Below are 15,459 nucleotides of genomic sequence, written 5' to 3' on the forward strand. Positions count from 1 at the left end.
GTGGTATGGACCAAAACAAGGAAAAACGTCCAGTAAACATGTGCTCTGAAATGCATTCCTTAAGAGCTATGAGCACTTGTTCGTCTTTGCTACTTTGAAACACAACTCATAATGGTCAAGCGCTGGTAACTCCTAAGGTATGCAGGACATTTTTTGTCTTATTTTGGTCCATACTACCACTTCACAAAATGTTGAAAGCAAAGAGCTTGCAGCAGAAGAGATTTGCTTCACAGTCTCTAAGATAAAATTTGCTGGTAGCTCTTAAGTTACGCATGTTCGACCCTGTGTTTACTGAGACTTTTTTGTTTCTAGTATCATGTACTTTTAACTATATGCCTTTACGCCATTAATTATGATACACCCTGTATATTTGTTCCATATCACTCACGATTTTTTCCAGGCTATCTTAATATGCTCTTCCTGTTAGAGATTTTGGACTATTTATATTTTTAATATATTTTTTAGCTACAGGTACGTTTGATATTAATAAATTAATTAATTCGTAGTTCATCGTTATTGAATGATCGACCAATAGCTCATTATGCGATTCAGTAAAGTCCTCACTGGTGTTGCAGCTCCAGTTTACAATGGATCCACTGCAACTGCGTCCATCAGATACTCATCGCTGACTGGCTGCTGCTTCCTTACTTTCGTCACCACGTTAGTTCCTGTGCGTCGAGTTGTGTCGCAGTCTTTCCCACGATTAATCAGTTGTACCTGCACTCTCTCTAGGAATTCCAGCGCGTCCTTTCTCCTGATGACAGATGCAACCTACACTGCAAACTGGTTTGTAAAACATCTCGTATGAAAAACGCAAGAGAAGTCTACTTAAGCGCTGATCAAAAGGAACCAAATGTCTCCTTCGCAGATATTGAGCAGAGCACCTACAGTCCGTCGGTAACATAACTATATAATATGCCAAGAGCAATGGGCACATTTTTCGTTACACGAATATCAAGAGGTAGATGCAGTTGGTCAATATTATCGTGTTCTGGAATTTATGAGTTTATTCGTGGAGGAATATTCACTGCGATGATGCATGACTGATCAAAATTTATCCCAGATAATATGTCCAACACGGTCATCTGAATTGCACCGGCAGTATTTTTCTCCCATTAGGATCAAGCAATCACAGATCAAGCTACAGTCAGTCTACGACTCTTTCGTTACTGTCCAGAACTACTTTCTTGAATCAGTGAGATAGTACTGCCATATTGGAAGAACGGGCCCGATGAAACTTAAGTGTCCGCTTTCGACTTCTAGCCCTGCAACGAATCACTCATCAGTGCTTGCTGTACTTCACTTTCATTTCATTTAAAAATCAAAGAAAAATCTATACAGAGTTAACTTGATGCGTAAGCGCCATAGAGGCTGTTAAGTTCAGGCTCGGTGAAGTGAAATAAAATTTCACTTACACCTTCTCTCCAAGAAGTAAGTGACCATTTAACAAAATCCACCCCTCCCCCGACAGGCATCTAGGAGCATACGATGCCAAACGAGAGCCATGTTCTTCCTCTGTACGTCCCTCGCTCATTTCATTGAGTAATTCTAGAACCGATCTATGAGAATGCACTCAAAACGTTGCCTCAATATGACACACCTTGCTGGACGGTGACGGATGATTATATTCGTGTCATTATAAAACAATATGTTATACATTTATACAAACAACTTAACCTGATGTAGCCCATTTTCGTCTGCCTTTTTGAGTCTGTCGTTAAGACCTCCACAGGCCTCTTTCGTTCCATCCATCCGCTCTTAGATTTCTGTCTTCTACTGCTACCTGAATGTATTTTTCCCGCCTTATCGCTGCCCTACCCTCCTTCTTCCAAACAACTACCAGTTTCCTCGTTCACTTGTCATTAGGCATTGTCTGTGCGTGACAGTATCACTGAAGCTTTCTGTTCTCCATTCGCTCGCATACCTTGTCACTTCGTATATGGTCTGCCTCAGTAACTGCATAGTAAATATCCACTCTTTTAAAAGTTTCTTCCTGACTTTCCTTGTTTGACGAGACATGTCAGCTCCATGTACGAGGCCTATTCGTTTATCAGACTCCGATCGGTCGTGAAATTGAAACTACAGTGAAAATCAAAAATGTTAGGTATATCTTCCAGCTACTTTCTCAAATAGTCACCACTTAGAAACTCGTCATAGCGATGTACCAACATTCGAATATCCTCGTCACAGAAGGCAAAATGTTCTCGTCATAACCAACAGTTCATGTGTGTAGGGGTGAAAATCAGAGGGAGCCAAGTCCAGGTTGTACGGTAAATGAGCGGCTGGTCCCGGCGGAGGTCCGAGGCCTCCCTGGGGCATGGGCGTGTGTGTTTGACCTTAGGATAATTTAGGTTAAGTAGAGTGTAAGCTTAGGGACTGGTGACCTTAGCAGTTAAGTCCCATAAGATTTCGCACACAGTTAAACAGTTGTACGGTAGGTGATCAACATTTCGCATCGTAAACGTTTGAGGAACATCGTCATTTCCTCTGCAACGTTCATCCTAGATTTCTAATGAAGAAGGAAATGCATGACAGTTAAGTTACGAGGACTACATGAAATCAAGCTAATTCTCTTTGTAGCTGATACTTGAAGATACTATTTTCTGGGCCTCTTTTAGTGCTTATTGTGCTCTCGGAACTAAAAATAATGACGTTGCATGATCGACATGCATCATGCAGACACTACCCAATACAACTGTGCACAGCGTAATTGGATTTTCATTATGGTTTTCATTTTGCAACATATCGCACCTTAATAAGCGAATAGCCGCCTGTGAACCGTTTTTCCACCACACTGTGAAATATTCATTAGTTAGTATCCTGCCGAATATTGTTACTCCTTATTAACCCTCGAAAAGCTTTAGTAGCTTTGTAGAATGAAGGCTTTCACGACCGGGTGACATGGCTGTTGATATACTTTTCGGGATGTGAGGTCGTGGTCCAAGAACTTTTCTGCTCCTTACGTTTCGTCCAGCGCAGTCCTGGACGAAACGTAAGGAGCAGTTTAGTAGCTTTCTTATCCATTCTTATTCTACAGCTAATATCTTTGTCCTACTTCTGTTTCAATTTTCAGCAAATGCTGTCACATATACATTCACAATATCTTGCCCGAAGATATCTGCTATAACGATACTCCTCTTTAAGTTTTCTCAGCAAGTATACCACATCCTTTTGTCTTGAGAGAATATTAAAGAATCTTACATGGTCATCAGAAAAAATTAGAGTATCGTCACCAATCTTTACGCCCACGTCTGAGCATTTCCTGTACCAGCCATTCAGTGTCTGCTCCACATAAATGTTAACTAGAATAGTTGATATCCTACAACTTTGTTGTATACCTCTGTCCAAGAACATGCTTCGAGGGACTTTCTCATTTTAATCGTTATTTTATGTTTTTTTTAATGAGGTTAATCCATTTTCTTCTCACATTAAACCTCCTCATTGCTTCACCATAATCTTATTCTAGGGGCATTGTCAAACTTTCTCTGCAAGTCCACAAAGGTTATGAAACACGTTTTTATATTTATTGTGGCGTTTTTCCTGTTCCGGTAACTGTCTGATACAGTGAATGTTACCAATACATGATCGTATTTGTGTGAAATTACTTCTTGCTTAAAACCGACCCATCATCGTCTATTCTTTTTACACAAAGTTACTGGAGCAAAGTCTAGCTGTCACTGGTATTTCTCTATAATTTGTGCATACGATAATTTCAGCTTTTTTATACAAGATGTCACAGAAATATTGCGACACACTTAGAGAGGTTGTTGAGGTTGTCTTGAGGAACATATCGGGGATAGGGACCGGTATCCGGAAACGTCATCCAGTGACGCTACAGGGAGTCGAAGTTACAAGCTCCGGCATCTGCCATTAGGAAACCCCTTCGATGCTCTGTAAGGTCATTGGATGACGTTTCCGGACAAGTGTTCCTATCCTCGATTTCTTTCGAAGGACACTCTCTGCAACACCTCGAAGTTTGTTGCAACGTTTCTGGGACACCCTGAACCGTGAATTTACTTTCAAAAGCTTTTCTTAAGAATGTAATTTATTTACTAGCGATTCATCAAGAACATTAACACACTTAATTACACTATGTGAACGTGTAAGTAGTTGTGAGGAAGTAACCGATGAAATCAAAATGAAATTGCTTTTAACAAATGGGAATTTTATTTCTAAAAGCTTTTGTTTTTTTTTTTAATCAGCTCCCTTTTGACACGCCGCAGTCACGACCGCTCACAACAACCTCTGAAAGACCACACAGGTGCAAATCTGCAACACACCAGATTACCTTAGTGTAAAAGTTTTAACAATTCACACAAGCACACAAACTGTGCACCCCGTAGGAGGGATGGAAATGGTACAAAAGACTAAAATTAAAAGATTAACTTACCACCGAAGGTGCAACTTGATTTTAACTTCTAAGAAAAGTCTTACAGTGGAAGGGTGGCAACTTTCTATACTAAAATTACCATTTAAATAAAAGCCCATGAAATGAAATTTTATATAAAATTATACAAGGTCGGCCAAATGAATTAAGATGCTCTACACTACACATATACCGCATCTCAAGATGATAGGCAAGGTCAAACATATTTCAGGAACTATGCCGTTACACTCCAGGCAATAAATTCGATAACACATCAAATCCGACAAACATGACAGAGGCAGCTGCGAAGGACACACACTAACTGCCTAACAACTGCGGACGAGAGACAGACGAGCAAGCTGGGGACGAGAGACTGACGAAGAAAACAAGTAGAATTTAACAAGAGTAAATCAAACAACATATCACCAATCACTTAACTTCTAATAAACTGCGATTTCTCGAGAAGACCTTGCGCAGCAGCCCCAAATCGCTCTCCAGAACCGACCGCTGCCAGCCGATCTCCCGTCTCAATGCGTCGCAGCTCGCACCGGCCAGACCGATGTGGTGGGTTGACTCCTGTTGCTCTCGTGTCAGCAGCGCAGCCACTACCCCTCGTTATACGGCGCGGCCCACTGGACTCACGTGGCGATCTCACATGCGCCGACGCTCAAGCCGGACCAGTCATCTTGTGTCTCAGTGCACGACCGACCAACCGATCGATCCAATCGCCAATGACTGCTGCCTGAGCAACTCGAGCAGACTGGCGGCCTAACGCGCAGACTCAGGTGCAGGAACTGAGCCACCGACAGGGCGACCACTCGTTGAGTTCTCTCACTGCGCCAGAAATTTGGACGAGAGACAGACTAGCAAGCTGGGGACGAGAGACTGACGCCAGACTGACTCCCGACTCACCCAGAATGACGAACTGGCGAGTTTTTTTCTTTATTAATTTTCAATTCCCCCGAAGAGGGTGGGCCGGCAGCAGCTTAGTACGCTGCTCTACAGCCTACAGAATTTTTTAAAACGGTGACGTAAAGCATAAAATGGCGGAAAAATGCGGGAAGTTAAAACAGAAAGCAAAGGTGTTGGCAATGTTAATAAAATACACTGGAATCAGACAAGTAACATAGTAGACACACAATTGAAAAACACGTCGACAGTCTGGTTTCTGTTTGCAAGAGATAAAAAAATCACACCCAGCGACAGTATAATGGCCGTTCGCAACACTTCCCAAAAGACACAACACTTTAATACACTGCAAGAAAATGGCGGCACAAAGATGACACTTCCGAGCCAAAGGCAGAGGGGGGAGGGGACCTGGAGGAGAGGGAAAAACAAGGAGGGAGTAGAGGAAAAACCGAAAGCGGGAGAACCAAGGAGAGAGAGGACTCGTAAGGGGGGAGAGAGGCAGGGCAGACGTGAGAGGGAATGAGAAGAGGCAGAGGAGGGAAATGCAAAAGAACTCGGGGTGAGAGAAGGGGGCAGAGAGAGGGGAGGTTAAGAAAAAAGAGGATGGAAGGGAGGGAGAGGGAGCCCGGTAAAAGAACAGAGCAAAGGAGAAGGAGTGAGGATCAGAGTTGATAGGAGGGACAGATGGAGGGAGAGAAGACATCATCCGGGAGGGGGAGTTGATGGAAGCCACCTTGGGAAAGGACATGGAGGGTGTAGAGATGGAGGGTAGGGGGGACACAACAGTGAAGATGGGGCAGGGGGCCTGGATGGGAGAGGAGAGGAGCAACCAGGTGGTGAGGGGGATCAAGGCGGCGGGAGGTGTAGAGGATGCGGATATGTTCGAGGAATAGGAGCAGATGGGGGAAAGGAATGAGGTCATAGAGGATTGGCGTGGGGGATGGAAGGGGTATACAGAAGGCGAGGTGGAGTGTGTGACACTCAAGGTTCTGGAGAGACTTATAGCATTTGAGGGTGGGGGCAGATATTCAGGTGGGACTGGCATAACAGAGGATGCGATGGATTAAGGATTTGTAGGTGTGGAGGATGGTAACCCCCATGACAGGCCAGAGAGGAGTTTGTGGAGTCACAGGCGGTTGTGGGCTTTGTATTGGATGGAGCGGAGATGAGAGATCCAGGTGAGGTGACAGTCAATGGTGAGGGTGGAGGTGAGGCGAACAGGACAGCCGCAGATGGTAAGGGAAAAATCCAGGAGCCGGAAGGAGCGAGTGGTACAACCTACGATGATTGCCTGGGTCTTGGAGGGATTGATTTTCAGGAGCCACTGGTTACACCAAGCAGCAAAAAGGTCAAGATGATTCTGGAGAAGGCGTTGGGACCGTTGGAGGGTAGGAGCGAGGGCGAGGAATGCGGTGTCATCCGCATATTGCTAGAGGTGTACTGGATGGGGGGATTGGGGCATATCTGCCGTGTACAGGAGGTAGAGGAGAGGGGAGAGGACAAAGCCCTGCGGCACACCTGCAGAGGGGTATAAGGTGTGGGAATTGGCATTATGGATGGTAACATAGGAGAGGCAGCGGGAGAGGAAGGAGGCCATCAGACGGATGTAGTTGACAGGAAGGGCATAGGTATGGAGTTTAAACAGGTAACCGGGATGCCAGACACGATCGTAGTCCTTTTCGAGGTCGAAGGGGACAAAAATGGCAGAGCAACGTGAGTTAAGCTGGAGGGAGAGGAGGTAAGTGAGGTGGAGGAGTTGGTCATCAGCAGAGAAGGAAGGTCGAAAGCCACGTTGGGTGTCGGGGAGGAGGTGGTTTTGGTGGAGGTGGTGATGGATGCGCTGGCAAAGGGTGGACTCCAACAGCTTGCTGAACACCGATGTGAGACAGATAGTATGATAGGAAGAGGCATCAGATGGAGGCTTGTTGGGTTTGGAGAACATCAGGATACGAGAGGTTTTCCACAGGTCAGGATAGAAGCCAGTGGCAAGGATGACATTGTAGAGAGTGGAATGGACTGAAAGGAAGGAGGGAGGGCAGTGTTTGAGGTCGCAGTAGGTAATACAGTTGTGGCCGGGAGCAGTGTTGCGTTTAGTGTGGAGTGTGAGACTGAAGTCCTGTGTAGTGATGGGAATGTTAAGTTCAGGTGGTGGTTGTGGCCCAAGTACTGGAAGCTAGGAGCAAGGGGAGGAACAGAGGTATTCGTACAGCCCATGACGTCAAGGAAGAGGCAATAATCAAAGTGGGGATCATCTGGGATGGAAGAAACATCTGAGAGGTGAGCCCTGGTGAGCTCATAGCGCCCCTTAAATGCACGTGAACAGACAACATTTCCGCTTTACCACCAGAGGGAGACACCAAAGCTGGGATTGCCACAGCAGAGCCATCGCCAGAACCGGAGGGCGACTGCTTCACACTACGCACTGTGGCGCTCTCTTAAAAACAGCAATTTTTACCACGGCTAACACCCTTCAAATGTTACAAAATTACGTGACACAAATCCACTTGCAATGTTAGCCCTTTAACCCTTATTTCCATTTAGGTGTCAGTGCAGTTATTTCATTTGTGACGTAGTAGACGAAAGACTGATTCTCAAGAGAAACGTCTACTTGTGTTGCAGCGGCGGCGGAGAGCGCAGCGGCGTCGGCGGCTGGAGGCAACGGCGACGCTTCGGGGGCGGGCAAGTCTGGGGGCGGCGGGGGCGGCGTGAGCAAGTCGCCGTCGTGGCGGCTGCTGCAGGCGCCCGAGCCGGGCGGCGGCCCGCACGCGCGGGGCCACAGGCACAGCTCGCCCGAGCCGCCGCCCGGCGTCGTGGACGCCGTGCTGGCGGGGGCGGGCAGCGCCGCCTGCCTGGCGCCGCCCCCGCCGCCCGCGCGCCCCGCCGCGTCGCCCACGTCGTGCGCCGGGCCCGCCACCGCGCTGCACCGGCTGGCGCGCCTCCTCAACCAGCGGCCCGCCAGCGCCGCCCCGCAGGTGCAGCTGCCGCAGCACGACCCCCACCACGAGCAGCAACGCCGCCTCAGCTGGGAGAGGTAGGCCCACCGCTGCCTCTCTCTCCCTCTACCTGTTACATGTCCCAACGTGCTCTGCCTGTTATGCGGCCGTCTTACTGACCGAAATTTTATTTATTTATTTATTGTTCCGTGGGACCAAATTAAGGATAAGTCACCATGGTCATGGAACGGGTCAATACATGAAATTATAACACGAAATTAGAAACAGATAAAATGAAATATAAAAAAAACATGTAACTCTTCAGGATTTCCCGGCGAAATCTTGACATGTGAGGTAATCTGGTCTACTGCTGGATGTTTGTGTCGCTCTGGCGGGTGCGAACTGCGAACGCAACTCCCGACGCAGGACGGGCCTCTGACAGCCGCCACGACCGCAGATGATGGACGACCCGAGCACGGACGACCGTCGGAGCACCAGGGAAGTGCCAACACCGCAGGATCAGCGCCAGGCGGGTGCGGACCGCGAATGGAACGCCCAACAAACCACAGGCCTCAGAGAGCTACCACAGATTGAGACCAAGTCGGGCGCGGACGTCAGAGGGAGCACTGGGGAAGAAATAACACCTTACAAGCAGCGCCAGATGGGGTGGACCGCGAACAGAGCTCCCGACGCGAGAGGGGCCTCAGACAGCTGCCACAACTGCAGATGGTGGACTAGGCGGCCGCGGACGTATGTCGGAGCACCAGGGAATTGCCAACACCTCAGGAGCAGCGCCAAGCGAGCGCGGACCCCGAACGGAACGCCAGATGCGGGTCCGGCCCCAGACAACTGCCATGACCACAAATGGTGGACGAGCCGGGCGCGGACGTCCGTAGGAGTACCAGGGAGGGGTAAAATCCTCAGGAGCAGCACCTGGCGGGCGCAGACCCCGAAAAGAACGTCTGGCACAGGACAGGCCTCGTAGAGCTGCCGCCGATGGCGCCCAAGTCGGGCGCAGACGTCCGAGAGAACACCAGGGAAGAGACAACACATTACAAGCAGCGCCAGGTGGCGCGGACGGCAAAGAGAGCACCCAGCGCTCTCTGGCCACAAATACTGGACAAGATCCTCCAACACGGCAGTCCCCCGCCCCCCCCCCCCCCCGAGACCTTTTGTATTCCCCTCCTCTACCTTCCCCACTCCTTGGCACGTCTGCTCGGCGCCCCCCACCCCTCTTATGGATCCTCATCCTCCATTGGCTCCTTCCCCCCCCCCCTTTTTCCATAATCTGTCCAGTTTCCCCCCACCTGCTCTCGGCTGCAGTATGTCATATTTGTGCCAACTTTTTAGTGTAGTGTTTAAGTGAGTGTTCAGTGTTGTGGGTCTTTCCACAGTGTTGTGAACAGAAATCAAGCTGTCAATGGGTGTGCGTTTTATATCTCTTACGAACAGAAACCAGAATGTCGCCATGTTTTTTAATTGTCTGTCTATTATTTTTCTGCTTCCTGTGTATTTTATTCACATCATCAACCCTGTGTTTTATGTTTTAAGTTCCAGAATTTACTGCCATTTTACCTTTAAGTCACCGATTTTATCGCCGACTGTTATTTTCATTATCTTCATCTTTTTAAAACAAATTCTGTAGTCTGAAGAGCGGCGTAATAAGCTGCTGCCAGCCCGCCCCCTTCAGGCGGAATCGAAACTCAATAAAGGAAAAAAAGAAACACGGCAAGTCTCAGGTAGCACCTGAAGAAGGCAACGAGTTACGTGGCCAAAATATTGTGGCAGAACGACACAAGCATCCGGCAGTAGACCCGACTATCCCACATGTCATAAAAAAACATATTCAGGTGACAAGTCGTAAGTTTAAATAAAGAAAATCAACAATGTAACACTGGAATTTGCTTAATTTTTCAGCTCTTCCAGGAGCTCGTTGACAGAATAGACGGAGTGAGCCATAAGGAAACTCTTTAGTTTAGACTTAAAAGAGTTTGGGCTACTGCTAAGATGTTTGAGTTCTTGTGCTAGCTTATTGAAATGTATGCAGCAGAATACTGCACTCCTTTCTGCACAAGAGTCAAGGAAGTACATTCCACATGCAGATTGGATTTCTGCCTAGTATTAACTGAGCTGCTAACTCTTGGGAATAGGCTAATATTGCTAACAACAAAAGACATTAAAGAAAATATATACACTGAGGGCAATGTCAGAATTCCCAGACTATTGAACAGGGGTCTCGAACTTATCCCACATATAGCTCGAACAGCCCGTTTTTGAGCCAAAAATACCCTTTTTGAATCAGAAGAATTACCCCAAAAAATAATACCATACACCATAAGCGTATGAAAATATGCGAAGTAGACTACTTTTCGTGTTAAAGTGTCACTTATTTGAGATACTGTTCTAACGGTAAATAGAGCAGCATTTAGTTTCTGAACAAGATCCTCGACATGGGCTTTCCGAACGCCTAGGAACTTGAACTGTTCCATCTCGCTTATAATATGCCCATTCTGTCTCATCAAAATATCGGTTCCTGTTGAATTGAGTGTTAGAAACTGTAAAATATGAGTCTTACTGTGATTTAGCATCAAATTATTTTCCACGAGCCATGAACCTATTTCATGAACTACGTTATTTGATACTGTTTCAATATTACACACAAGATCCTTCACTATCAAGCTGGTGTCATCAGCAAACAGAAATATTTTTGAATCACCTGTAATACTAGAAGGCATGTCATTCACATAAATAAGAAAGAGGACCGATGACCGTAGCAGTCTGGTCCCTTTAATCCCAAAAACCAAGAATAAGAAACAGCAGTGGCCCCAGCACCTACCCTTGGGAAACGCCCCACTTAACAGTGCCCCATTGGGACTGAACATCACTAGCATTTTCAATATTAATCTTAATATTAATCTCAATATTAATCTTTCCCGTTTTTCAAGCTGCATCGCTTCCAATAAAACGTTCAAGCTTTCGACCGCCAGATGCATGCAGCAGGTGAGTCAATGCTTTTTTACTCCTGTTGACAACGGGAGACACAGCGGCTGAAACTCGAGTATTTTATTCGATGAGATGCAGCTTGTAAACTGAGAAGCTTTTATTCAGGCGAGCAGCTGCCACGATTGCAGTTTTTTCTCAGTGTGTCCTCACACAGGACCTAGAGCTGGAAAAGTTTTGTGACATGACAACTTGGAATTTCACAATGCTGAACATCCCGTGCCTGAAAGGCAGAATTTGAAGATTAACAGAGCCCTTCCACACCTCTTTGCCAAGTTAGGAATTACTAAGTCACAAATATAAACTCTCATATTTCAACTTAAACAGAAAATATTGTAACAATTAGAGAGGTACCTCTTTAATCAGCGTTGTGGCAAAGTAAATCGCAATACAGTTGGCAGTGTGGAGAGACAACCTTCAACCTCTAATTTCCAGCCAGCCAGAGTGGCCGAGCGATTCTAGGGGCTACAGTCTGGAACCGCGCGATCGCTACGGTCGCAGGTTCGAACCCTGCCTAGGGCATGGATGTGTGTGATGTCCTTAGGTTAGTTAGGTTTAAGTAGTTCTAAGTTCTGGGGGACTGATGACCACAGCAGTTAAGTCCCATAGTGCTCAGAACCATTTTTTTCTAATTCCCATTCTAAGAACTCCACTTGTTTATTTTGCAATAGACGTGGCATAATCTTAAGCTAGTTCACAGATTATGCAACTGAAGTACTCTGAATTTGCTGCGCAGGGTAGCCGCCCGGTCTGAGCTGAGGGTCCCCCCCCCCCCCTTCCTCCCCTGTCAGAGGTTCGTGTCGTCATTCAGGCATGGGTGGGTGTTTGTGTGTGCCTGAAAGGCAGAATTTGAAGAGTAACAGAGCCCTTCCATACTTCTTCGCCGAGTTTGGAATTACTTAGCTTAGTCACAAATAAACTCTCATACTTCAACAGAAAAGATTGTAACTACACCGTTGTGGGCAAAATGTTCTCAGGTATTGTTGAAAGGAAAGTGAGAGTATTAGTTGAGGACAAACTGGATGAAAATCAGTGTGGCTTCAGGCCTCTTAGAGGTTGTCAGGACCAGATCTTTAGCTTACGGCAAATAACGGTGAAGTGTTACGAGTGGAACAGAGAATTGTATCTATGCTTTATAGATCTAGAAAAGGCATATGAGCGGGTTCCTAGGAGGAAGTGATTGTGTGTTCTACGAGATTATGGAATAGGAGGTAAACTTTTGCAAGCAATTAAAGGTCTTTACATAGATAGTCAGGCAGCAGTTAGAGTTGACGGTAAATTGAGTTCATGGTTCAGAGTAGTTTCAGGGGTAAGACAAGGCTGCAACCTGTCTCCACTGTTGTTCATGTTATTTGTGGATCATACCTTGAAAACAATAGACTGGCTGGGTGATATTAAGATATGTGAACACAAAATAAGCAGTCTCGCATATGCGGATTACTTAGTTGTGATGGCCAGTTCGATTTGAAGTTTGCAAAGTAATACTTCACAGCAAGATCAGAAATGTAAGGACTATGGTATGAAGATTAGCATCTCCAAAACGAAAATAATGTCAGTGGGAAAGAGATATAAATGGATTGAGTGCCAAATAGGAGAAACGGAGTTAGAACAGGTGGACGGTTTCAAGTACTTATGATGCATATTCTCACAGGATGGCAACATAGTGCAAGAACTGGAAGTGCAAAGCTAATGCAGTGAGCGCTCAGCTACGATCTACTCTCTTCTGCAAGAAGGGAGTCAGTACCAAGTTATCTGTGCACCGTTCCGTCTTTCGACCAACGTTGTTGTATGGGAGCGTAAGCTGGGTGGATTCAGGTTACCTTATCAACAAGGTTGCGGTTACGGATATGAAAGTAGCTAGGATGATTGCAGGTACTAGTAGATGGGAACAATGGCAGGGTGTTCACAATGAGGAAATCAAAGACAAACTGGGAATGAACTCTATAGATGTAGCAGTCAGGGCGAACAGGCTTAGATGGTGGGGTCATGTTACACGCATGGGAGAAGCAAGGTTACCCAAGGGACTCATGGGTTCAGCAGTAGAGGGTAGGAGGAGTCGGGGTAGACCAAGGAGAAGGTACTTGGATTCTGTTAACAATGATTTTGAAGTAATAGGCTTAACATCAGAAGTGGCACCAACGTTAGCACTGAGTAGGGGATCATGGAGGAATTTTATAAGGGCGCTATGCTCCAGACAGAACGCTGAAAGGCATAATCAGTCTTAAATGATGATGATGATTTCAACTTAACATAGAACTTGGGTGGTTAAGTTGTGCTTCCAGCTCTCGTGCCTCGCAACCACCTCATAGATCCGTCACTGACTGAATTGAAGACAAGTCTCTGAAAACAAAATACGATTCGGGAAGAAATGTATGTGCTTTGATGGGTGATAGTATTAGTGACTATGAACAAGAAAACTTCATTTGGACATTTTCCCCGTTCTGAGATAGATCACATTTCTTGAATAATTCGAAAACTGCACCCTTCAGAGAAAATATGTCACACTTCAGAATTATAGTACATTTAATTTCCTACAAACAATGTCCATTAATGTTTCCTCTACGACTAATCTTATGCGCAAAGACAGCGAGATAATATTGAGAAATTCGCGCGACAGGCCTGTGCTGTAGTTCAGTTTTTGTAAGCCAGTTTGAGGTGGTTTCCCAGCTTAATACACAAGTATCTTGTCTCAAATTATTCGCCCCAACTTCCTCTACACTACTGTGCTGCACTGTAAACAATGACAACGTATGAATAACACAGAAAATAAATAACAGTGAATATTAAATGTGTTCTAGCTCGGAAATCATTTAGAATAGAGCAGATTTCAGTATGAAGTTTTTCATTCCGAACAACTAATACTATCACCAATCGAAGCACGTACCTCTGCTCCTGCGTCACGCTGGAAACTTTTCAGGGTCCCTAACATAAATGGTCTGGTCCTATTTTTAAGTGCTGTCATCTAGCTGAAGGTTCATGGAGAGAACTGCTACCAAAGCCATCATTTTGTTTGTTTGCTTTGTCATCCTGAAGAATCATGGCTCAAATAACTATAAATCAAGAAAAATTATCATGTATCTATGGTAAATTAATCGAAACAAAGTTTTAGCTCTCGGTGCAGCAATCGATTAAACTATGCGATGAACCTCATCCGTCGCCTAACGACCATATACGACATTATAGATGGCTAAAGGCAGACTTTTCTATCCATGGCCGATTGTTAACGAAGTTAGCTAGTGTGGGATGCTATGAACGTTCCCTCGTCCTTGAACAAGGTAAAGTTGTTCTTGTCAATTCCCAGCGTCGTTATGCAGCGGTCGTTTAGACTGATTTGCATGGAATCTGCTGCACTTCGATCGTTCGAGTACGAAACAGGACTGAGATCTCGTTTCGCCGCGACCTTACTTGTCTCTGAGGTGAATCGAAGGGGTTGGTTTGTGTAGCAAAGGCGGCGAGACCGTTTCCAGCTAGCGTGTGATGCTAGAAAACTGTGTACCTCCTCCTATCGCGGTGTGGAGTGGAATTAATTTTCAATATAATCCATACCTATACGGCAAGTTTGTAAAATTACCTGACTGGTTTCAGTTGTGCTGGAAATCATATTGGGATCATAAAATATCGTTTAGAATATAATACGTCACATTTTGTACAATCAAGTACACTTGATGTGTCCCACTGCACAATGCGTCTTTCGCAGTCATAGCAGTACCGTTCCTTCCTCTTAATCCGTAATCACATCGGACATGAAAACGAACGTGTAATTGGAACTGGACACATTTTGTGAAGACGCAATGTGGAGTTTCACGTTGTGAAGCATTACTAAACGTGAATGGCGCAATGAAAGGATCAGTTGCCTTCAGTACTAGCTCCGCTTCACCGGATGAAATGAGGTCTTCAAAACTACTTTGCCAACCCACAACCAGACTTTCACTTTCCAGCCGAATCTAGACCTCAGGCTGTTCTGCAGGTGAGTCATCAAAAAATACGAGAGTGTCTTGAATAATAAAGCCTGCGAACATTTTATGTGAAAAGTCTTTATAATTTTAAATGAAACAGAAGTCATTAACATTCTACGTCTTTACTCGTCATGTCTACACATATATTCCTCAGCACAGTCACGCTGGTGGAGAAACCATTTCTTCCAACGAAGGAACCAGTTTTTTGATTCCGTCACTGCAGAACGTTTCACTTTGTTGACGGAGGCACCATCTCACCTCTGCCTGCACCGCTTCGACACTATCAAAGTAAATT

The 15,459-nt window shown here is 45.7% G+C and overlaps 1 protein-coding gene across 1 annotated transcript in view; it reads left to right on the forward strand.

Moving 5' to 3' along the window:
- The window catches only part of LOC126336092 (uncharacterized), a 194,321-nt gene extending 186,011 nt beyond the window's left edge, over positions 1–8,310 (forward strand). The window contains exon 4 of the mRNA XM_049999573.1: positions 7,895–8,310. Coding sequence (XP_049855530.1) covers positions 7,895–8,310 — 416 coding nt within the window. The remainder of the gene's footprint in view (positions 1–7,894) is intronic.
- Positions 8,311–15,459: the final 7,149 nt, after the last annotated feature.

Source organism: Schistocerca gregaria, chromosome 2 (genome assembly GCF_023897955.1).
Source record: "Schistocerca gregaria isolate iqSchGreg1 chromosome 2, iqSchGreg1.2, whole genome shotgun sequence".
NCBI lineage: Eukaryota > Metazoa > Arthropoda > Insecta > Orthoptera > Acrididae > Schistocerca > Schistocerca gregaria.